Source organism: Tigriopus californicus, chromosome 11, assembly GCF_007210705.1.
Source record: "Tigriopus californicus strain San Diego chromosome 11, Tcal_SD_v2.1, whole genome shotgun sequence".
Taxonomy (NCBI): Eukaryota; Metazoa; Arthropoda; class Copepoda; order Harpacticoida; family Harpacticidae; genus Tigriopus; species Tigriopus californicus.
The window spans coordinates 12,121,038-12,146,291 of NC_081450.1; the positions used below are offsets into that span (position 1 = coordinate 12,121,038).

Below are 25,254 nucleotides of genomic sequence, written 5' to 3' on the forward strand. Positions count from 1 at the left end.
ATGTGTTGACAACTTAGGTTTGTCCATATTTCTTTCATGGTTGCTGTTACCATCGATATAAAATCATGAATTTCAAGCCAACCTTCAAGGAATATACTGTGCATAATGTCAATCATAAGCTTTAGCCATGCTGATTCAGAGTCAGTGAGCCTGAGAGTTTGCCATTTTTATGAAAATTGACGTACTAAATTCTTCTCACAAATGCGCATTGTAGGTAGGGTCAACTAGGATCTGGTCCTTAGTTAGTTGACGTCCATACTTGCGTCTGATCAATAGAGCAACGATGCCAAGTGGTATTCAGGATTCAAAGCGGCTCTTGAAAAACTTCCGGTTTCGGAATGGAAATATGTCGTTTAGGTTCGCAAACGGTCGCCCCATGTGCTTCCAAATAATTGTGGTAATGTCATGGGCTCAATAAACTAACAACCTGATAACCAATTCATGAAGTCACGAGGGATATTTGCAACTAAATAATGAACAACAACAACCTCATCAGCGTCTGGAACGTTTTTTTCGACTCCAACGTGCGTACTAAAGTAGACTTCTGTAATGCAGGGTAATTGAGATATCGGTACATTGTTTATTATCTCATTTAAAAACAGGGAAGCTTGAACGTATCAGACCTCAGATGTAATACAACAAAGTCAGTGAGGTGTAAAATAATCGATGAACAATAATCATTATGGTCACTTTTCGCCGTCATAGCTTGGCCATTTCCTCGACCATGGCCATGCAGATGTCGGTTGCGTTATCCGTGATAGCCATGTCATTATTGGTCGAATTGGCCCAAATGGGGAAGGTGTTCAGATTGAGAACGGCATTGCCCAACGTGTGAATAGAAATTAGGGACACGCTCAGAGTGACCACGTTCATGACCAAGCCCATGAGAAGCATCCGCTGCAAGGATATGGTGGAAGACGAGTAGATAATGGCATTGGGAGGAGTGGCAACTGGCAACATGAACGCGTAGCAGCAAGCTGAAAAAAAAGGGAACAGAAGCTTTGTAGAGTTATATATGCATTAGAGTAATGAAACTCAAATGAAGGTTCGTCTATTCACATATATCTATGTAGGTATTTGTACATACTGCGGACGGAAGTAAACATTTTTATTTGATGAACCGTCAACTTTATTCAAAATTGTGACTTCCTAGGATCACAACACTTTGTTGAATGGATGAACATGGGCAAATTTGAGCCCAAAACCATGCTTAGGGTACTCAGAAGACGTGACCAAAGCTATGTAGTATTGTAATCACTACATAAAATTCGAATTTTCGGCACGCAATTGGTCAGCTACAGAAGTTTTGACAACATAACTTTGAAACAAACCCCTGTACGAGTAAATAGTATATATATAAAAAAATCTGCCTTCAATTGAAAAGATCTGGGTTTCTAATTTTGTTCGTATGTTTTGAAAAGATGCTCAGGGATGCTCTGACCCAGAGCAAGCCAATTTGTCTGAGCACTCCTTCACAATCCATATTTTTCCAAGTTCGTGACCTATTCTACAAATCATATCTTTAGAAAGAGGGTGCAGTTCTAGTAAAACGGACCAAGCGCGAACACAAAGGGACTACTTTGTATCATTACTAACCTGACCAACTTGCAACAATATGTAAAACCCTAGAAATATGAAGACCTGAACTCAATCCTAAGCGGCCCTTTGCCAAATTATGTGGGGAGTAAAGCATGGCCCTTTTTAAACGTGCTCGCCCCGGTTGTTGGTCCCCTACTATAGGTGCCCGCCCAAAAAGAAGGTAGATAAATGAATTTGATGGTGTAGAAAGAAACATCTTTAAAGCAAAAAATTGCCATAAACAAGCTACCCCAAGAGCAAGGTATCTTAAAACCTGGAACGTATTAACACTGCTTGAAAATTGCTCAATTGTTTATCATCCCTTGTTAAAAGTATATTTCAAGGCGTTTTGGTCTCAAAATTTCGTGGATTTTTGACCTAAGTTATCTTACCCTTTGGTGTCATAAGACAAAAAACGCTTGAAATAGACTGATATAGCCAAAGACTTTTCGAAAAACCCTCTGGTTGTTTATGATTTAGCCTTCCATTGATCAAATATTTGAAAAAAAAATGATAACTTGAAAATCTTCCTTGCAATCGATTGGCAATTTCGATCAGTTAGACTGCCAGGGATTACCCACCTTGGTTAATCAGTGAAAGCTTTCAAAATTATAACACCTACATTTGAACCATATAGCATTTGTGAGATGTCGAATCTCCTCAATGAACGTTGTTAGATCTATTTCTCTTTAAAAAATCACGTTCATTGCACAATATCACTAGAAGGTTTCCTTTAATTGTATCCATCACTAAAACGGGAAATCATTTACATTATTAGTGTACATGAACCATATTTATCCGGTAACTCTGAAAATTAATTTTATTGGATTTCGATTAAGGCGACGCGACGATTAGCTTGAAATGGATGCTGACAATAATTTCTAAATGGCAGCTCTCAACAACTGGTAAAAAGAGCTTTAACCAGTATATATCATCAAAGATCTGATGCACGATCCCATGCATTATTCTGACATTTTTATGGATTTTTTCGTGCTTAGAGCTCAAAGCGCACGAAGCTCAGAGCGAAAGATGAGGCCAAATACACTCACCAGGTTCGGGTGTAGAACACCACAAAGCCATTCTTCACATGTGTCGGTCTATATGGGCGCATAAATTAACCCAAAGTACACTGACTCGGATACACCAGGTACATTTTGGAATGTCTTTCTCACTTGGAAACTGTTTCCTGTCCACTTTTGAATATCTACGACGCCCTGAGTAAAGTCATTGAGTCTCGTGTTTTTGCTGAGACAACGCTTGAAATGCCGATGGACAAAAATATTGATCAATCCGTGATTTTTGGGTACAACGTGTTTGTTGCGCGGCTCAAGGTCACTTGGAAAATGTATGATAGGGCTAGATAGAATGCTCAGTAGTGCCATCACCAACCTATCCAAAACCAGCAAGTTTAGAGGAGCCATCTGATCCTGGTCTGAACTACAGGACAAAAGGACATTTTTCGTAGTTGAAAGGAAACATCTCGAGCGCCTAAAGTTTGCGATCTATCGTCGACTCATCAGAGTAGTGATAAGTAGAAATAAAATCAATGCTAGGTACGGTGTTGGATTGGAACAATGCCCGGAAGGAGCGAGCATCCACCATAAGTGAACCTTGCCATCTTTTCTTAAGCTGAGAAGTAGTATGTATGTATGTATTGGGCTCAGTGAGGATCAGAAAGAGCCCCTAACTGACTGAGACTGATCATTTTGGTTTGAAAAGGGGTTGAGGAGTAAAGAAAATAACATTTTGAGTGCTGAATCATGCGAAAAAGAAGCTAACTAATGGTGGGTCTGATCACGGACTTCTGAAAATATGGACTGTGGGCTTCCCGCCAAGTCGGCCTGTTCTTGGTCATAGCAACTCTAAGACCTTTTTCGAATTAAAGTAGTAAAATAAGAAATGTAAATCTCCTTAATTAAAGGCATGTAATTTTATATCATTTACTTGTAGAGGGGTTCGTTTCAAAGTTATATTGTCAAAAGCTTGGGTAGCTGAACAAGAGCAGGCCGAAAATTCGAACTTTATGATACATAACTTTGGACATATCTTCTGAGTTCCCTAAGCATACTGGTAGTTTTGGACTCAAACTTGGCCTAGTTGATCTATTTAATAAGATCTTGTGGTCGTATTAAGCCCTTATTTGGAATACAGTGGAAGGTTTAGGAGATAAGAAATATTTGCTTTCGTTCGCAGTCCACATCTCTAGAAGTCAGTGGTCTGATGTACTTGTGCAAAAACCTGTCGTAAGAAGGGAAAGTCATAGTTCCAACCCGAATCAACTTTACATCCAACGGTCAGACAAACTCACCAACTCTAATGTGTTGATGGATCAGTTAACACACGGATTACATTCTCGATAACGATTATAAACCATGAGGTTCAAATGCTCATGTTTTGGTTCCAAATAATTGGACACACAAAAAAACGGAAATTAGCTTCGGTCCAACACACCCAACCCACAATGCATTCGTCCACGACATGCACCCGTCAGTTTAGGTTTCCATGTCACGGGTTCTCAAATTTCTTGCCCTTAGCATCCCTGGAATTGTCAAACTATAAACTCTTCCAACGATGCAAGACCTCGTAGATTTAATGTATAAGTGCTTAGTTGTGAACACAATCCTCATTTTGAACAATACCGTGACTAACCCAATTCTTATACCGGTACATTACCAACCAACTCTTGCTTTTCGTGAATCAATGAATCACTTTAGAACAGTGAGTGAAGGTTGCTACTAAAGATAAATCTTGACGCAGTTGAAGCTCTAGAATTTGAAGTGGTTCATTCGACTATCTGAAGTACTAGATATGGGGGAAATTAGCCACCATATATCTTCAAAGGAATTGCTTGTACTTACGACACTACCTTCTCCCTTCCCCATTCGAGCATGTTTCCGATTCCGTTTGGGTTCGGCTCGTTTCCGTTGAACTTTGAAGAAAAACTACTCAAAAAAGGATCAACTACGGAAGTTCTCTTACCAAATCCGGCTGACAGCATGAGGAGTAACGGGTTGATTTGAAGTTCCACGGCCAGTTGAGCCAAAACAGGCATGATGAGATTAGCCGTGGCAGTGTTGGACATGAACTCCGTCAGAAAAGCCGTGATGGTAGAAATGGTAATCACCACTAATACAGGGGACAACGCATCCAACACTTTCAAGCTAAATTGAGGAATAAAGATTTTTTGCCATGGATTATTAGCTAATCAGATAAAGTGTCCTTACCTGGATCCGATCCAATAGGAAAGACAAGATCTTTTGGCTCCTTCTGCCATTGCAAAACCTCCTCCCGCCAGAATGATTACGCCCCATTGGAGTTCATTTTGAACATCGCTCCAGGAGATGAGTGCTCCCGAGGTTTGGAAATTTTTCCTTGGGTCGCATCTTGGATATGCAGGCAATACAAACAAGATTAAGACGGCTAATATGACCACTGTGGAGTCGGTGACTGAGGTCAAATTTCCCGTGGCATCCCTGAGATTCAAGAGGGAAGCCCAACCGGGAACAAACCGGGGACTCCGAGAGATCCAAGCCACTATCAGGACCACGAATAGAACGGCCACTTGAATTTCCCGCCAAGAGATAGGGCCCAACTCTTGATAACGAGCCCTGAGACAAATCAGCATATCATTTCCCATTATCTGTTCCAGGCATCCTTTGAAAGAGTCTAGGTAAAGTCGAGCATATAGTGCTGACTCCGCACATCTATTGTTATCTCATTTCTACCGGGTGGCCCACAAAAGATGTGGAATGCTAAAGAACATGATAATAAAACCATGGGGGTATTTTCTTAAAAGCAGACAACCAACAGGAACAACGTTGTTAGAATAAACGTCTTGTTCGTGAAAGCACCTAGAATATTTTAAAATAAATTCTTAGATACTAAAGGTTGTCCTTTTTTAAGTTTTGTTTTGGGTCGTCCCTTGGCATTTTTTTTGTTGCAAACTTGAAAAAAAAAATCCGTGGGATTGCATTTTTGTACCCTTGATTTGAGTTGGTAACATCTTACGTCAACGTCAATGGTTTTGAGCCCCTGCCACACATGAAACTACGCATTTAATCGACCATCCTCCCAAAAGACTCGACCCAGAAGTACCTACCAAATTGCTAGCCTACGTATACCAGATTTAAGAGTCAATTCTAGTGATTGTAGAGGTGCTCAAGGATAGTTGAAGCTATTAAGTTTTCTCTTCTCTCTTGAGCTCCTGCATGGTTCAATTTTTGGTCAGATTTAGACAAATTCTTAATGAGCTGAAAGCGCATTCAAGAGCTTACCCGGTTTGCCAATTCAAATTTGTTGGCAGAAAATATGCCCGTGGAAAACCAAACCAAACACAAACATCCGAGCTGACCTTAAAAATGGCGTTTGAAGTAATTCATGACCTATGCAAAAGCAGGCTAGTGCTGCCAAGTTGTCCCTTCTTTGTTCCATACTTCAAAAAGTGCCCTCATGTAGGATTGGGATTTTTTCCCAGCTATCTTGTCATTTAAACCAGGCGTGCCTAATCTACCCTATTCCTGAAAAAGGTCAAGGGGGGTTCAAGAGAGTCCGACATTGCACAATTGTTCCCTTAAGCACAAGTTGTTAAAGATATTATTTGAAATGCTTTCACATGTTTAATTCATATGAACAGGGTGGCCGGAAAGAACGGCTGTAAATGAATTGGGTATCTCGCAGACCAATAGCAGTGGTAATTTCATACTAAAAAAAGTGATTAAAGATAAATCCAACTAAGAAGTTTTGAGCGTCTCATTTGATGTACCCTTCACTTGGGACCACCACAGCCTTCAAACTATGACCAACTCGATCACAGTTTCACATGTCACTTAAATAGGGGAAAATAAAATTTAGGTATAATCTGTTCATGCTAAATTAAGGCGTAAAAAATTGATTTGAACGTTTGATTGATTCTTTTTTTACTTCTGGCCACCTTGTCAAGTAAAATGAATGTCTTTTATGAAACATTGACACATCCTCAGAGAAATATTTCTTTTATTTGGAAAGATGATATTCTTTTATCCGTTTTGTTTCATGTTTTCACACATTCATGCTAAATTGCCGACATGACCTTTGGTTGCAATAAACGAATGACTTGTCTTTTTGTGTCATGCATATGACCAGAATCAACTCTAATTCCTATCGAAAGTATAATCAGTGCTTAAGAAAGGTGTGCTTTGTTTGTAATGAAAATTGAAGATTATTTCACAAAAGAATAGAAATACAATGAATGTCCTGGGTTGTATCAAGATAAGGAAACAGGAGTGATTCAGGCCTCCAAACACTATTTAAGTCCTGTCACCCAAAACAAAAGAGCCACGTGCTCCTCGAAACTAATCCCCTGGCCCATTGACGATCTGATGCTCTAATCTTGTCCAAACTTCAGTTTTCCTCCAACTTGTCAATACACGAGTAGTACTTTATGGCACGCTTTAGGAAGCGGAACTTGGGTTAGAACACACATCCGTTCTCGTATTCTCCCCACTAAAGTGGTTTGAGTAATTCAAGGTGCACGAAGAACCCAAAGCGAATCACTCACTCACTCATTCCCAATCCTAGATCCTAGATCCTCGTTGACTGAGGTGGCAGAAATCCTGGTAATTTGATTTGACGCTCCATTTCAAGTTGAGAGGGGTGCTTTGGAAGCCGAGTGTAAATTGCGGAAGACGATTGATTGCTCTCGCAATGTGTTCATATTCTGGGAATTTGCCAGAATTCGTCGAAATCGCAAGACAAGTGTCTTCAATAGAATCAAATATCATAAAGATCACTTCCTTTGTGAACATGATTTGAGATTACATTCTGATTTATCAATCGCTAATCAAAGAGGGCAAGAATGAGATAAATTGACAATTATAGTTGGATATTTTGGCCACCAGAGTTCGATTTTGGAACAAAAAATGTACGATTATTTTGCGCGCATTACATTAACAGCCGATGTACGCGTTTTCGTCAATACTAATATTTCTTTCCTACAGTTATTTGATCTTCCTTTGAGTACGATATCTATATACGCATTTTTTTACATAATGCGGATTGACTTGACAGAAAAAATGTAGCTAAATAGATATTCTCTTCCTCATAAGAGTGTAACATAATTTTCCTCGTTTAAAATGAACCAGATTTTAATATTTTGGAAAGTAATGGCCTAGTTGTAACAAATGATCTATCGATAATATATACTGAGGAAGAGCCACCATGGAGGTAAAGTACACCCGATTCAAAGCAAACTTTTTAGGTCGGGAACATGAAAATGGGCAAGTGTTATGAAAGGTTTCAAAATGTCATGACACTATTCTCATGAGCAATCATTTACAATAGTTCCCTTCGGTAGGGTTAATGCTTGCACATTCTTCCATTTTTCTTGTCATCATTCCTATTTGGTGATGAAGTTTGCTCAAATGCGTGAAACCAAGATAGCTTCCTGCCATCAAACTAGCAACCCTTGGCGGATTTATGGTGGTGGGTAATATAACCGAACTTTGCCCCATGCAGTTCCTTGCACAAAGATTGGCGACAGAGATATCAAATGCCACCAAATTACTTTTGAATGGCTTTGGACACGGACCGCACAAAGACGAAATACCAAAAAAGGCTCATCTACCAGTTGTTTCATTGCTTCTGGGTCCTCTTCGAATGACCACAGTTAAGTCAGGTTAAGTAAAAACAGACCATGTGCTCCGCTCGATTTCTCATGAGTTCGACTCCTCGAGATGAGACATCTGAAGGAGTCGATCGATTGGAGGTTCAATTTCATCATGAATCAAGCGAAGCTTATGGGCGATAACCAAATATGGATTGCCTTTTTGAGTTGGATGGGTAAACCCAAATGGGAAAATGTTACGGAAATGATATGCTGATTGAGTTCGCCGATTTGGTTTCCTTATCACTTGCTGAACTCTCTTGCTCTCTTGTGTCGATTGACCATTTTTGCTACTTTCACCCTGATTAGCGGAGGTGATTGGGGTGAGTTGTGAGGATTTTCGACACGACATTGTGGGTAGGTAGACAATCTGTAGCCACGCCCAAGCAATTATGATGTTAATAACCATGGCGGGCACCGAAGTCGCCATCCAAGTGGCGAAATTCAGTCCTAAATTGAATGTCTTGGTAATCGCATAGACTGCATAGATTGACACGAAATGGCTGTGCTTACCGGTATCTTTTCCAAAGATCGTCTCGACCACTCCGTACACAACAAGGTTGGACGGGGATCCGGTGACCGTTCCAGTGCCCCCAATGTTGGCCGAATACATGATGGATAGATTGAGCATGTTTTTGGTTCGTCTTAGGTCTCGACTGGATTTTTGATCCTATTCAATTAAGGAATTGACATTATGGTGAGGGTAAACGTTATTCTCCACCTTCAGTATTAGTTGGCGGTGCCAATTTTTTTTGAACTTAACCTAACTAAACCCAATCTAACCTAACCATACCTAACCCAATCTAACCTAGCACGATATTAATAACCCTTGAAGTCTCTATCTAATCTTTTTAACATTTTGCCACAAGTTTAAAAATGAGCACCGCAACGTTTATCATATGGTGAGTACTTATTTTGCTTTGGTTGAACTGTGAACCGCAGGAATATGGACTGGGGACACTGGGTTGGAAATAAGCAGATTCGATACATTACAGAGCATTTTTCTTCTTGGGAAACTCGTCTCTGTTCCCTACAATTAAGTATTTCTTGCTCGATCGAAATGCTGGATCAAAAATTACGCTCACCAAAAGTCTAGTACATAAAAGAACACAAAATAATGGTTTAACAGCCCTCTGATGATCAATTACCACAGGGGAGCTAGCTCATTCATTCTGAGTTGAGTTGTCTAGTAGCCACAATGGTTAAAATGCCCTTTAAAGTTTTAACAGACATACCTCAACACATCTTAGCATTTTTTCAGCTCACAAATCATAAGGAACAACTTTGATTTGATTGCTTTATGGAATTCTAGTTCTAGCCTACATGAATAACTTACATGCATAAACACAATGTAAACACTAAACTTTCAAAAAACCTATTCAATGAATATTGAGAACACACTTAGTTAGCATAAACTTAGAAATCATGATCGGATCCACGGAATCGATTCTTAGTTACATCGGATTTAACGGTGCAATTTTTAATGTTTTTAGCTCTAAAATGCGCCGGTTATATCTTAACTCAACTGCCCAAAAAATTGATACAGATTTTCAATAAAAAAACGAAATTGATTTTGTTTCTCATGATTTGCGAGGTAGAAAAATGCCAATATAAATTTGGACATATCTCGGGAAACTTGATAGGGCTTTTTGAACACCCGTGTAGTGAGATATGAGAGAGCACATCTTTTGGTCTAGTGGTTTGATTGAGCTGAAAATTGAGATACCATAGTCTATGGTCCCAGTGGGCTTTGGAAATAAATCGTTATAGCGACGTGGGTCCAATCACATTTGATGAAGACCGCTATGTGTACACTCCCTCAATTCCGACTTGTTCATTCTCAGCCCTTAGATCCACGTCCTATTCCAGAGGTTCATGGTTGAACAAACTGGGCGTTGCATAATTGGGGCTTCTCAAAGACACACATCTGGCGGCTCTTAAACGAGGCCAAAAAGAAACAGTAAGACTTCATTCGTTGATAGATATGCCATTTTTGAAGATGGGATTCACGTCCTATCTATTTCTGACGAGCAGTTTTGAGAGTATCACAAAAAGTAATCATTGTTTTAATTCATTAAATTGATTATTAATTATTCATTCATTGTTTTTATTATCTGCAGTTTCTCCGGCCACAATTTTTGGCGTTGTCAACAATATCAAGAAAGGCTGTCTTAATCTACCCATCATTGAGAAATGTGCGCCAGTTATTGTGTATACTCCAAACATGTCCAACAAATATTGGCAATACTTGGGTGACTTCTTCAAAACGATGAACTACCATGTTTTGATTTGAAAATATGTTTCAGACCATATCATACGCAGGTAAGGGCTTTCAGATTTGTGAGTTTCTCGACCACACCTATGTATAATGTGTGGCCTATATTCCCCGCACAAATATATATGTCACCAAATGTTTGTGCATATTACTTTGAAGGTCAAAACTCATGACAAAACGTCTTTAAATGTTGAAGATCGTTTTGAGATCATTGCTTGATATCAACCTAAAATACACAAAATTTCAGATCCTGGGATCACACTTATATGCACTTGACATATATGCCACTCCCAATTGATCTGTTGAAAATGTGCTGAAAGATTCTTGCATGCAAAGAAAATGTAACGCCCGAAACGAAAATGCACTTTTTCAATGAAATTTCAATCTTGTTACGGATCACGCGACGACCAAACTTCTCGTTTCATCAAAGGGATCATTGCCGACAAAAAGGTTAAGGATCTCCAAAGACAAATTTGCATAAGATGATAATGAGGGCGGGTGGAGGTTGGTGTGAGTAATAACCCATTTTGTCAAGCCTGGACCAATTTAAGTCTAGACAATTGAGTTCAATAGCATCTAGAACCGGAAGAAAAGAATTGATAACTATTTTGTTGACATCGTTCTTTTTGTGTGACCATGGGTTTTTTTTTAACGAAGGTGAGGCCTTCTTGCTTTGAACTCTATATAATATAAGAAATGAAAGGTTTCTTTCTTGCAATGCTTCTTGACATTAGAACACTTTTTTAATTGATACGGATGTGATTGTACCCAATTGATTCTCTACTGTATCCAAGTGCTGCTGCCTAGGGCGCTTGTGGTCACAGAATGGTTTTAGTTTTTGTTTGGATTAAACTTATGATGGCAGGTATGGCTAGCTGAACTGCAGCTCCCTTTTTTGCTGACTTTCCCAAACCGAAATAGTTTGTTCAATTTGATATAGCGCAATGCTATAAACCCTCTGGCTTGGGTCTTTATTCTTCAACTGATAATGCTGCACCAAAATAGATTAAAAAAGTCCAGCTAAAGAAATAAAAAAAAAGCTAAGAAGGAAACAGATGCGGACCCAAATGACCAAACGGCTGAAAATCTCTAAAAGTGAAAACAAGTTGATGACTTAAGGTCATATTTTTTTCGAGGCCCGCTAACACGGAAAACCTATAGTAGTAGTAGTATATTCTAGATCCTTTCTTCCGGTTTCTAATGGTAAGATGGCATTTAAGAGTGCTCCTATGACAAGCATTGAAGGGTGTCAGTAGTTAAGGCCTCTCAAAAAATTCGAAAGGAAGAACAAATTTTCTTGAAAGATTTGTTCCTCGTCACTAATGGCACACCTTGTTTATTCTATGAGCATTTTATAAAACTATTCCGTTCAAAAAATATTTTATGAATATTCTAGTTTTGCCCAGTTTGCCCATGTTTTTAAAGAAATAATCCAAATTTGGGAATATATTCTTCAAATATTTTCTGCTTGGATTGCAAACGAATGAGTGTTGCCGAATGCAGCTTTCAAGACCCTTTATTACAATATTTAAAGAGACTTCAAATCTCATTTTGAATTATCCTTCTGAGTCTTGTTAACTTCAAAAAGGATGAAGGCGTTTGTTCAATTATGAAAACCGATTCAAAAAGTCTTGCAATTTGAGCTAGGGCACATTTCGCGAACGAATCGGTGAAAAACGAGCCATTTGAACTTGCAGGACTACAGCAAGTACCCCTGTTTAATCAAAATGTATAAATCATTTCTAGTCCTAGTTGGTCGAAAGGCTTGTTTTCAGGGCTATTGCGGTGTTCGTTAAAATTCCTATTCCACTCTTTTCCGATTATATCTTTTAACTTTTAACCTTTATTGACCTCATTGACATGGCAGACCTTACAGACTTGGTGATCTGTGAGCCACTTTTCTCAGCCCTGTGCAATGTCTTGATGAGTGCATGGTTGCAATAGACTTTGACCTTTTTGCTCTTGAGGGTCATTCGTATGGAACGAAAATGACGTAAATAACTAAAATCCGGGCTACGGGTACAATTTGGGTCATAAGCAAATAAGCACAGCCACTTGAAAGCTAGATATTAAATTTCTAAGTGAGTGATATTCACATGCCTTTAGAATTACTATTGTGATCACTAGAGGGTGGTTTTTAAGATTACTAAGGTTTGTAAGAAGAAAGGTTTGGATATTTGCCGATTGTAAAACAAAGTATGCATTCTCCAGTGGTGTCGGTCATATCTTAATAAGATCAATAATATGAGAGTTAAAAGACTCAAAGACGGAATGTTGACCCCCCCAGTATTTTGCTTAATGTACCCACGGACTTTTAGAGATATGGACTGCAAACGCAAGCAAAAATATCCTATCTCCAAACCCGCTCATCTTATTTCAAATGCGCAATTCATACGACCACAAGATCTTGTTGAATAGATGAACTCAGCCAAGTTGGAGCCCAAACCTATGCTTAGGGAACTCAGGAGACTTGTTCAAAGTTATGTAGTAAACACTACATAAAACTATTTGAATTTTCGGCCTGCTCTTGGTCAGCTACATAAGCTTTTAACAACATAACTTTGAAACGATCGACTTTGGATGTAAATGCTATAAAGTTGACCTACCGTTAATTGAAGAGATCTAGGTTTCTTATTTTATTACTTTAATTCGAAAAGTGGCTCAGAGTGGTTATGAACAAGAGCAGGCCGATTTGCAGGGAAGCTCGTTTGCAGTCCATATTTCTAGAAGTCCGTGATGTACCTTGCCTAAATCAGAACAAGAGATGAAGTTGTGCAGAATATGAAACCAAGAAGGGGAATGAAATCAATACAGTCGTGAAACTATTCGTACACAACTTGCCAAATTGATTTACGGTATCAATTATCGAGTTCAAGCTATTCTTTAGGTTTCTTCAAATGTATCCATCTCATAGGACTATGGATCGCAGAATTGACTTTAGCCGGTCAGAAGTGTTCCACGACGTGTTGATTTTTACATGTGGATTATAACAGCAAGTTAAATTTGGACATTTTTACCTTGGTAACTCCCAACCTGCCAGAATTAAAAGATAGCCCATAGTGATCTAAGTCGATTTCAAATCTCTACTTTATCATCTGCTATTACTCTTTATTGGTTCACAAATCACGCGATTTGCTCTGTGTATAAAAAACACTTGACAACCTGCTTTTTATATTCTTAGTCAAATCGTGAGAGATTTCTCTTAATAAGATCCCTATTGAAGAACCTGTGGAGTTGATCTAACTCACCCTCTTGTCCTGGTACACATCCTCAAGTCCGGTATGAAGCTCAAAGTCATCATTAGCCTCTGAGGTGAGAGCAGCCACGACCACCGCGTCAATGATGGGCAGCATCATGGCCGTGGCTGCCGTGTTCGAGATCCACATGGAAAGAAAGGCTGTGGTGGCCATGAAGCCGAACATGACGAATCGGATGTTAGAACCAGTCAAGGTCAGGACCTTCAAGGCCAAACGCTCGTGCAGGCCCGATTTCTCGATGGCGATGGCCATGATGAGACCCCCGATGAACATGAAATTGGTGGAATTGAGGTAAAAAATGGCCGTGTCATTGGTGGACATGATCCCTGAAAGAAGAGGTAAACAGATCTGTGTTGATTACTCTCCAGCTAGAGTTTTAAAACAACGAATAGCCATTAGACTTGAACGGTTAAGCGTTATGTATTATATTAACAATAATAATGGTCTCCAATTACTTAAATTCAAAGTACAGTAACATATGTTTTGCTGTCATGTAAACTGATGATCTTTTACGTATTAGAGAGCCTATTTCAAGATGCAGGATGTCATATGTACAGTATCGTCAGGATATGGATTTGTGTGCAATTAGCGTATGTACTGCTTATATAAGAGTAGTGGCAAATTTTGCGTGCCAAAAGGCCCCCATAGCATGAAATAAAGTGTTAGATTGTACGTGTAACTTGTATATTGAAGTTATTTTAATTCATCTGTACCTCAAACAAATAGATGGATATTTAATGGCAATTAGAAACATGGTTTTAATTTTCTAATGTATTAGTTATAGCCTAGGGAAAATGGATTCAATGATGTTGAGTTGGAACAAGTGAATGAGTGGCTCCTAAGATTTACCTAGGAATGGAAATAAGACAATGGGTATAAGAGAGGTTACTGGGAGTGGTAAGGCCTCGGTCACCCAATAACCAGCCATGATTATCACCACGTATCCACATCGTCCAATTGTTGATGGTACCAAAACAGGCAAAGGAAGAAGAACCAAAGGGAGCAAGAGGATCACGAATGTCTTCCAGAAGTTTTTTAGGTACTTCCAGATCACCATCGTTGTTCTGATTGTTGTTCCTAAAAAAGAGCAACGATAATAACTGGAATCACTGCGGCACCGCAATTGGAACGGCTTGAAATCTGTTTTGGATCTTCTTTGCAATGTGCTGCTTTAATGATCCAACTCTTTTCAGACCTGATAACAATCTCTGACTTTATCTAACGGTCAACACAATCAAAACATGCTTTATTGTATGTTGTACTGTATTGAGATAAGCATCAAGTGAACCGAGTGGAGTGACGTAGATGCAAAAATTCTTTCCCCAATATGGATTGTTCGACCTGAATTTGAAGATTCTGCTACAGTCTTTGAATCTTGGTCGACTTGTCGAAATTCTGCATTGCTGCTAATATTCATTATGTGCTGAACATGTCAACTGTTTCAAAAAAAGATGCAATAATTGCGATCGTCAACCTAATGGCTCAAAGAAATGATTACACGTTACAAACAATAACGATTTTTGTGTTCTGGCTGTCCAATTAGCTCCTGAAGAATTAGATTCACAACCGAACAACTAGCCCACATTTAAGCACGAATCATACACGGCTTAGCTGTTTTAATATGACCTAGCGGAAAGTATTATTTAGGTCAACACTAATGCATTTCTGAATATTTTTTATGGTTCATTCATAACACAAGCGAAGTTCATGTGCTTCATTGAGATTTTTGCGAGACATCTTTAATCAAGATCCAGTTTTGCCGCCGATTGACATAATCATAAAGCAAAATCATGAAAGAGTAGAAAGTGGGGTTAAACAAAAATAAAAGATAACATTGAAAAAAGGTACGCGTACTTTTATTATAAGCTCTCTATTGTACTTAATCAGTATATCAATTTTTTGTTTGCCCAGAATATTCTTTTGCTATTTCTATATAAAGTAACTAACGAGTAAAACCATTCCATTTATTGAAGAGGGATGTTGAAGAAACGAATCCCTCAATTTGCCCATAAAGATCGAAGCTCAATGTAATTCGCTCCTTTTCCAGAGGAGCTCTTAAAGCTCTAATGACAGCGTGGGACAAATAAGTACCAACTGAGCAAAATTTGTTCCATAAATTTGTCCTCTTTTCTCTTCATCGATAGCTTGAAACCAATGGAAAACGATTTTGTCTCTCTGGAAAACTCTTGGGACATTTTGTACTTTTTAACCACCGTAAGAAGGCAGATCCTTTAATGTATTCCCAAAGAGGCCCTTATAGAAAATAAAATATGTCCAATCTGTCCTTTAAATACTACGTTGTTCTCCAGGGTTTGTGTTAACCCAACCTCGTATTCAAAACAAAGTTCTGATTTGACAAAGAAAAAATGGAGCATCATTAGGATTCGTGGTAAAATCCAGCAAAAAAATCGTTGGAAGCTGACTTGGAAAGGGAAGTTGAAATGACACAGGTTTTCGAAATCATTGTCGGTTTGGGTTGATAATGTAAAGTAGCACAAAAAATGCAATAATACTTTAAGTTGAAGAGCAAAAGAGCCAATTATTTGCTCCAATGCGCTAAACCAACGGGCACAAAATTTCGAAGTCTTGTGAGATTTCGAGTAAAACTTAGACGAATTGATAATATCATCTTTATTAGGACCTTTAGTCATGTCATGGTGTAAAAAATATTTTTTTTTATTAAACCCCCCTAAAATACGCATGAGACAATTCCATATTACTTTTCAGAACGTTTTAATTCAGCCTTACTGATTAATTTTACTCGGAAGGACGGTCGATGGTGTTGGTCTTCAATTGAACCCCATTTTGCAGTATCCGTTTTCTCTCACCAATTTCGTGACAAAGCGATCATCAGTCAAATAATACTTAATGAAATCATCACGAATCAAGGTCATATTGTGATGAAAATACTTTAGTAAGAAAATCAAGGGGTCCTAAACCCGTTTGCCTCTTAGTAAAGAAATCGATTGCATCTTAATGGAGACTGAAAATTGACAATCATGGAACGAAATCTGACAAAACGATAAACGTAGAGTGGTAACTAAAGTTAGTTTTTGTAAGTTAAAAATCTCAGGATTTGAAATGAATTTCTTCACACGAATGAATATTTCTAGTTTGCTATGAGGCCATGAAATTATTGCATGGTGTTGATAAAACGAGGGCCTTTCAAACATGTCCTTTTTTTAAAAAGAGATTGGCTTTAGTCGAATGTTGCAAACAAAAGTGCCCGCAAATTGTTAGTATGTTTCCCCGCTGATTAACAGAATCATAAGCAAAATCATGAAAGAGTAGAAAGTGGGGGTAAATAAAAATAAAAGAGAACATTGAAAAAAAAGTACGCGTACTTTTATTATAACTCTCTATTGTACTAAATCAGTACATCAAGCATTCCTTATAAAAGGTGTGCTGAGAGTCTGAGGTAAAGCAATAAAGGGCACTAAGTTCCTAGAGAAATCTTTTAACGATTTCTTTAAATAAAAGCAGCCTTTTTCATGGTGAATTTTTGATGATTTTTTTGCAGAAACAAGCATCACAACATTCGTTGGTAGACAACATATCATTTGTAAATTAACAACAAAAAAGACGAACTATAAAGTTTCGTTTCAAAAACATGGATGACTACATTCTTTGTAGCGGTTAGAAATTCCAATGAAAATCCAAACAGATACACGTCAGTGCCAAACAAAAAGTATCAACTGCCTTTATCAACCCATCTGTTTGAATTTTTGCCCAATTATGAAGACAATTTGATTTTGAAACTGCATAAATGTGATCTCGAGAGGTTATGCAAAATGCAGGATAGTCTAGGCGGTCAGTCAAAAATCATTAAAAACAAGCTGCAAAAGCGAAAGAAGTGGTATGGGTTAAAGAAATACTGAGCAAACCTTTTGTAAATTTTTTTTAGTTTTCAAAGGAAAGGGGAAAAATCAGACACAAAGCCAACTTTAGCAACGGTGAAAAATTCAAGAATAAGCGTATGATCATAATCAGGCAAAAAGCTAAAGCTCGGAAAAGTGAAGAAGTATTTTCATGTTTAAACTGCTTGCACTCAAATGGCAAAATAAGTAATTAGCTCAATGGATATTCTGATTTGGAATTTTGCTTTTTTTGCAATACTATGCAAGAGTTAAATACATTTGACCGAAATTAATTCAAACTACAATCAAATGTAAAAAGACAATAATGACGGTGAGCGGGTCCCAAAATGGAACGTTAACGTTTCTACAGGGTAAAAATGTAATTTTTGCTTAATCTATTGCATTAGACCGAAAATATGAATCAGGTCCTAGCATGATAAAAGGCAACGAAGCTTGTGGAAAAACATTTCTTTTTCATTGAGGATTTCAACCTTTATTCTTGTTGTTTAACCGGAACTCAAATGAGGGATCGCTCAACTTTCCTTGTTTTTTTGATTAACCACGTAATCAAATCATTTTGATTTTACCTTAATTTTTATTCTCAATCTCAATATCCTGGGGAAGTGAGACACATCGGTAAAGCTGCTCCTATTTCTATAGGAAATGTTCCCTAGTAGTATTCAGAATATGAAAATTGTCACTATTTTTCATACCACAAAAACCGCACTGCTTCTTTTTTCTCAATTCCTCAATTAATGCTGAGTCCACTCAATTATCCACGATTGCGAAAAAACGGGTAATTTAGCGTGAAACATTGTAGCTTGCTTAATCAAAAGACATACAGTTAAATAAACAGCTTACCGACCAACAATCCGGACATGTGCCCTCGAGAATTGCGCTAGATAAGATTAGACGGAGATACGCAATGGGAAACAAAAGGAGTATTCTCGGGCTGCTTACCAAACAAATCCGTCTCCTAAACACAAAATCAGAGGATTTCACGTCAACTGAACAGGGATGCTTTGAAGAGGAAACCGGGTTTGGGGTGTGGCGAATTGAACAGTACTGATCACGCCTCATCCAGCTTTGAACGAACAGGCTCGAGAGGATCACAAAATGCGATGAAGATTCATGACAAGCAATCCCCTTGTATAATGTACATTTAGTAGCCCTCAGATTGTCAGAGGCCACCTGTAGTTGTGAGGCATGGGAAGAGGGCTTAGGCCATCACGATTCACTCACTCACTCACTGTACAGTATACAACAACACATAAAAGCAGTTTGTTCAAAGTAAAGCCAAGTGATGCTGTACAACTTCAGCTCAGCCGGGCCCAATCACTTTTTGACGCATACATAGAGGGGTTTGTCTTGTGGAGAAAATAAACCTGTTTCTTTCGTCAGGCACCAAGACTCCGTGTTGTGATTCTGCATTGCATTACTTCACTTCGTCTATTGTCGTCCTAACAGCTAGCTAGAACATGAAATTATGGAAGCTCTACCTCATTATCTTGATCCCCATCGTTCTGAGCCCCCTGGCCTTCCTGGACTTCACACCCTACAACTTAGCTCCCCAAGGAGCTCGTTGTGCTTATGTCGTGGTGACCATGGCCATCTACTGGTTGTTGGAACTTCTACCTCTTCCTGTGACAGCCTTGGTCCCCGTGGTCATGTTCCCATTTCTGGGGGTACTTGGCACAACGGATGTCTGTCTGTGTTACTTTGAACCCGTGAACATGTTGATGGTGGGAGGGCTTATTGTGGCCATTGCGATAGAGGAGTGCGGCCTTCATCGGCGCATTGCTCTCAAAATCATGTTGAGTGTAGGTAAGGCAAGATGATGCCCTGTTGGGCTGGCAGCCACTGAAACCTGGGCTTTGATGTTTCCAGGGACGGGCCCAAGGGCGTTGCTTTATGGATTTATGCTCACCACCATGTTCCTTTCAATGTGGTTATCGAGTATAGCAGTGACGGTCATGATGATTCCCATTGCTCTGGTCGTTTTGGATGAAACTCAAGATGACGGAGACTCAAAAAGGAGCCGCGAGTTTCGGAAAATGTTGCTGCTGTCAGTAGCTTATTCAGCGAACATCGGAGGAACCGGAACTATGACTGGCTCCACTCCCAACCTCGCGTTAATGGGGTTTCTCGAGAAGCAGAGCGAGGATCTGGCCTCGGGCCTCAACTTCAGCACCTGGTTTGCTTTGGCAATGCCGGGAATGGTTTTGAATCTTCATATTGCGTACATTTGGCTCCAGATTGTGTTTCTCCCATGGCCATGGAAAAGAGAGAAGCAATCCAAAAACGAGACCATTCAAGTGTCACTTCAGCGCCATTATCAGGAGCTTGGAAGGTTCTCGGCCACTGAAATTGCTGTAACGTGTTGCTTTGTGGCTATGGTCCTGCTGTGGTTTCTGCGAAGCCCCGAGTTTATGCCCGGATGGGCGGATCTTTTCTCGTGGACTGAAGTCAACGGGAAGAAAATCGGGATTGGTAATGCCACTCCTGTGATCTTGGTGGCCATTCTCCTTTTCGTCATCCAAACTCGATCCAATGGGGTGTGGAAACCCATTCTTGATTGGAAGACAGTCCAAGGAAAGCTACCTTGGGGCTTGATCATTCTCTTGGGAGGTGGATTTGCCATGGCCGAGGCCAGTGAGAGATCCTGTCTCTCTTACTGGATTGGTACCAGGCTGAGCCTTCTTGGAGATGTCTTTGACAGTTGGGTCCTTGTCATCATAATCTGCATCCTGGTCTCTTTTATCACAGAAGTCACCTCCAACACGGCCACTGCCAATGTAATCCTTCCAATTCTCATCCAATTGTCCATCAGCTTGGGGTTATCGCCAGTGTATTTGGCGTTTCCCGCTGCCATCACTTGCTCATATGCGTTCATGTTGCCTGTGGCCACGCCTCCAAACGCCATGGCTTTTGATGCTGCGGGCAATCTTAAAACGCAAGTCATGTTCTGTATTGGAATCGTGATAAATCTGGCTTGCGTTCTCACAACCTTCCTCACCATTCAGTTTTATGCACCTCTAATCCTGGATATGGATATCACGCCCGAGTTGGGCAATGGCACGGAAACAAATCCGAATATTTGCGCCACAATATTGGCTAAATTGTCATGAAACGTATTGTAATAATTCAATAAAAAATAACATCAAAAAGTAATAGAGCTCTGCTACATTTTTTGCAAAACACAGGATTTGGTACTGGACACCATTTCAAGCAATTCATTTCCTTTTATCAAGTACACCAAGAAAATTAATTCACTGCCTGTGTTCAATATAACTCTTTTGAGCCTTTCTCTCACGCTGCGTGCTTACCATGAAGCTGGAAGTTGGGAAAGTCATCCAAAAAATGTAGCAGGTTGATCGGGATGAAGTTAAGAAAATATGGCAGCAAATCATTCATGTTTTGTCTATGGCACATGACATACAGGGGTTTGAAATGTTTATTTTGAATTAAACATCGGCAACAAACGACAAAGGGAGTCCGTACAAGTGAAATCAGATCCACACAGGTAACAGTTTACGGTGATTTAGGCATGCATCCTCGTTAAACGAGCCAACTCAATCTTTGGTCAAGTGAAAAGAACTATCTCTTTAAGAACAAGGAAGTCTCTAGTTGACAGATACGCAGCTACTGTTCGACCTCATCTTGAAAGTGCCGCTCCAGTTTGGAACCCAAGGTTAAAAAAAGGATGTGAACCTCATTAGAGGAGTCCAGAAGCACATGTTGAGCAAGTTGCCTGAAATAACGGGATCATAAGAGGAGAAACTCCAAGGATTGGGTGCAAGCATCATACAGGAAAGGAGAGATCGTGGAGACACTCTCCAGGCATTCAAGATGATCAATAAAGTAAACGCCATAGATGACAGTGGCCTTTTCGTGCCTCTTCAACAGGACTTAACACTCGTTCACGAGCAGCAGGGAACCTCAAATTCCCCGTGTCAGAAAATTCGTTCATACTACGAGCGATGAGAATGTGGAACAAGATACCGTTAGGACGCAGAGATTGTCTGACAACAAACCACTTCAAAGCTTGGTTTGACACTTTATAAGGAGGGAATACCGTCACTTCGCCGCATTGGATGACACTTTGACAAAACGCATTTCCTGTACAATACACCAATGTCTCTTATATAACCTTAATGGTTCCTGGGGACTGTTTTTACATTTCATTAGACTTTCACGGACCCAGTCGGCAATAGAAATGCTTGTGAAAAAGCAATAGTACAACATGTCATTTTGATATTAAGAATAAAAAAAAATATTATTGCTTTGGTCATGAAAATACTTATGTCAGGCGAAACGAATCTATGTCTCAAGGTGTATGAATGATGACGTATTAACTTGTAAAGAAATCCATTTCCAGCTGAAAAAAAGCAAATTGGAAATATTTGTATTATGAAGGACTAAAATGAACCAAAATGCATTTCAATGGCCAGTTACTACTATCAAATTTTTTTATAATTTTACAAAAAACAAACCGCTAACAGGAGTGAAAGACGAAGTCTTTGGTCAATGTCACGACCATCGAGCGGATCTTCAAACTTCATAAAACATGAAGTTGCTGGCCCATTGGCGGAACTAATAAACATTTCATTGATCACTAGTTTCGTTCCAAAGGAATGGAAGATTGTCGAGGTCCTTCCTCTACACAAAACAGGGAAAATAGAAGAGGCCTCAAACTATAGACCAATTAGTATTTTGTCATCTTTATCAAAAATTTTAGAGAAAGTTGTTTATAAGCATTTTTTTATTCTTTCGCGTCTGAACACGTAACGGATTTTCAGTTTGGTTTTAGACCCAAGCATTCTTCAATGCACGCAATCCACAACTTTTTTAAGAATATGACCAAAATAGTGGCCAAAAGTATTCGGTAGGAATTTTTGTTGACTTACAAAAAGCGTTTGATACAATCGATCTTGATGTCCTTCTGAAAAAACTAGGACGATATGAATTCATTAACAATGTCATTAAATGGATCCAGCATTACTCGTCTGAAAGACATTAATGCGTAGAAGTAAGAAATACATTATCAAATGTTAAAATGTTGACTTGTGGAGTACCCCAAGGGAGTATTCTGGGACCGCTTTTGTTTCTAATTGAGATTAACTACCTCCCTCGAGGGAGAGATTTCAAAATTGCTATGTTTGCAGGCGATACCACCTTTCAGCATTTTGGTAGCAATTTAAATTTAAGAGACAAGCCAGTGGTTTGAAAAATTAGGTCAATATTTCAAGAACAATGGGTTGAGTTTGAACATAAAAAAAAAACAAGATTAGTCTTGTTCAGTCCTAGTAGTAAAACCGTTGATTTCAACATTTCTCTAAACGGACGCCTCCTACAACAGGTGGGGGACGAGGACGAACTGAACAGACGGTCAGGTTCTTAGGTTTAAATCTTGACGAAAATTTGAACTGGAAAGACCACATTCAGCAATTGAGTCACGGTATTGGAACACTGTTTTTTTTCATTTTTCTAGCAAAGAACGCAATACCCTCAAAGCTGAAGTGCGTTCTTTACACAAAACACTAATTAAGAGCAAACTAGAGTACGGACTTGAATACTTTGGGAGGAGCTGTAGTGTACAGGTTCTAGCCTCTCCGTAAACGAAAGCAGTCAGATGGATTGAAGGGACAAAGGCCAAATCCCACACCAGCCCAATTTTCAAGAAATGGAACATATCAAAGATTGACGATTTGGTGCCAGTGAAACAGGTCGCGCTTATGTTCAATTCCGTGAGCGGTCACGTTCTGGGGGTTGTGAATCAGTACCATAGAAAACCATAACTAGAATGCTTAAGTTCAACAGGAGCTGTACCGCATGAGCATGTTTTCAGGTCAGCTGACGCTGGTGGAAATGGGACACAGATATTTCGTGAAATCTCGCTTCAGGCAAGTTGAATTATTATCATGAAACGTTTGTTATTCCTCTTAAATCTTAATTTCTTTTGAATCTTACAAATATACAGGTAGAATGTTTTTTAGGGCATAATACACGTAACATGTCAAAAAAAGATTTGGACATTAGTAGAGAAAATCATGTACTCCATTGATTGCCCTTGTTTAGCAACGCATCTCGAAAATCTGGAAAGTGTAACAAAATGTATCTGAAATTGCAACGCAATGATGAGGCATTCGGAATTTCGTTTCAATCTCCCAACAATGTGCTTGAATGTGGGCGACATGATTGCGCCTATATGTAAACAAGGTAACTCAGACACCTCTGGAGGTCATCCTGAACCCAGGCTTGTTCCTTTCGTTTCAGTTAAGTGTTTCCACCACATGGATGAAAACTTTAACTTGAGCCCCATTTTAACCCCTTCAAACTTTCGTTCTTAAAAATGTGGTCGGACAACTTACTCAAACCCGTTTTATGAAGCGCGCTGGACGAGAGCAATTGCTTGACAAGGAGTCTTATTAGGGGTTTCTACTCTGAATTTGGACGAGCCGTCAACGATTCAAATTTGCACCATAGTTTTCCTAAGTAGCTTGACTACGAATGAAACATTTTTTCCACCAGCGACAGCTGAGACGAAAACATGCGATCGCAGCGCCCTTGATCGATCTATATATGAAGTTATCTATGATCAGTACACTCACAAACAACGAAGAAACGAAGGGGTAATCGGGTTGTCTTTGACTTGCCCTGATTCCGATTGTCATGGTTCCAAAAGCTCCCCGCCTACCAATTTCTTAAGGCCTGGAACACGTTTTTCATGAAGTGGACTCTTCAATCGACAATAACCTTTCAACCAGGCAATGGACCTCATGTATGACAGAGCTAATCACTCGCTCATACTCAGTTGTACAGTTTGTAACATACTGAATTGCTACTCTTGCGGGACTGAACATTTATGGACTCTCACGACCTAAGTAAAGACAAATTCCGCCTAGTCCTTTGAGGCTACCCGTTTCCTTGGCCCCACGACAGTATAACCTTCAATTTGAACGGCCCTCCTGACTGTATGTCGAAGACGACGAAGGTCCCCCTTAATAAAAGCCCCATGGCTTATGAGTGACCAGGGGTGATGTAAGTAACAATTGTTCAACTGTTTTATCACATCTATACCCAAAAAATAATAAAGACCTTTCGAACCTTCTCTTAACACTGTTTAGTCTTGTTAACTTGCCAACTTGTTTAGTCTCTCCTAATACGAGAGCTCTCTCAATCCTGTGATGTTCCTAGTGAAACATCTTTGGACTTGTTCGACCTTTTGCAAACCTGCTGAACTCATTGGAGCCCAAATGGGCGAAGAGCAATATTCAAGATGTGACTGAACAATCGACTTGTACAAGTTAGCATCGTGATGCTATCTCTGGACTTAAACGTGCGATATATCCAACCACACATTTGAAAAGCTTTGCCCACCTTCAACTGAATATGCTCATCGAACTTTCCATTGTTATGGATCGGAGGACTGCACATAAATCTTTCATTGATGAGACCTTGGCTCTGGCCTCAAAACTGAACTCGCTTCACATCTGCATATTTCAATTTTTTCCCTCGCATTATCTTCAAGCTATTGAATTATCGGAAAGATACGGGCTCTTTAGGAAGGATGCCAATCTTGATTTGAAATTCAAATGGTTGAGTAATCAGTGCGGGAAAAATGTGACTATCAAAAAGTTATCATTT

The 25,254-nt window shown here is 39.3% G+C and overlaps 2 protein-coding genes and 1 long non-coding RNA gene across 3 annotated transcripts; 2 read left to right on the forward strand and 1 right to left on the reverse strand.

Annotated features, from left to right (window-relative positions):
- Positions 1-560: 560 nt before the first annotated feature.
- On the reverse strand, positions 561-18,830 carry LOC131890166 (Na(+)/citrate cotransporter-like). Its single transcript, XM_059239462.1, has 9 exons — positions 18,568-18,830; positions 18,469-18,505; positions 14,600-14,827; positions 13,742-14,076; positions 8,732-8,888; positions 8,457-8,668; positions 4,803-5,185; positions 4,558-4,739; positions 561-977 (listed from the first exon to the last, which is right to left on the reverse strand). The coding sequence occupies exons 1-9, from the start codon at positions 18,685-18,687 to the stop codon at positions 700-702; spliced, it is 1,932 nt and encodes a 643-aa protein (XP_059095445.1). The 5' UTR covers positions 18,688-18,830; the 3' UTR covers positions 561-699.
- LOC131890168 (uncharacterized) lies at positions 8,895-13,814 on the forward strand. Its single transcript, XR_009374278.1, has 3 exons — positions 8,895-10,178; positions 10,339-10,540; positions 13,675-13,814. It is a non-coding gene; the product is annotated as an uncharacterized LOC131890168 (long non-coding RNA).
- A 255-nt stretch (positions 18,831-19,085) lies between the features above and the next one.
- On the forward strand, positions 19,086-20,778 carry LOC131890167 (Na(+)/citrate cotransporter-like). The gene is made up of 2 exons (XM_059239463.1): positions 19,086-19,431; positions 19,495-20,778. The coding sequence occupies exons 1-2, from the start codon at positions 19,086-19,088 to the stop codon at positions 20,733-20,735; spliced, it is 1,587 nt and encodes a 528-aa protein (XP_059095446.1). The 3' UTR covers positions 20,736-20,778.
- Positions 20,779-25,254: the final 4,476 nt, after the last annotated feature.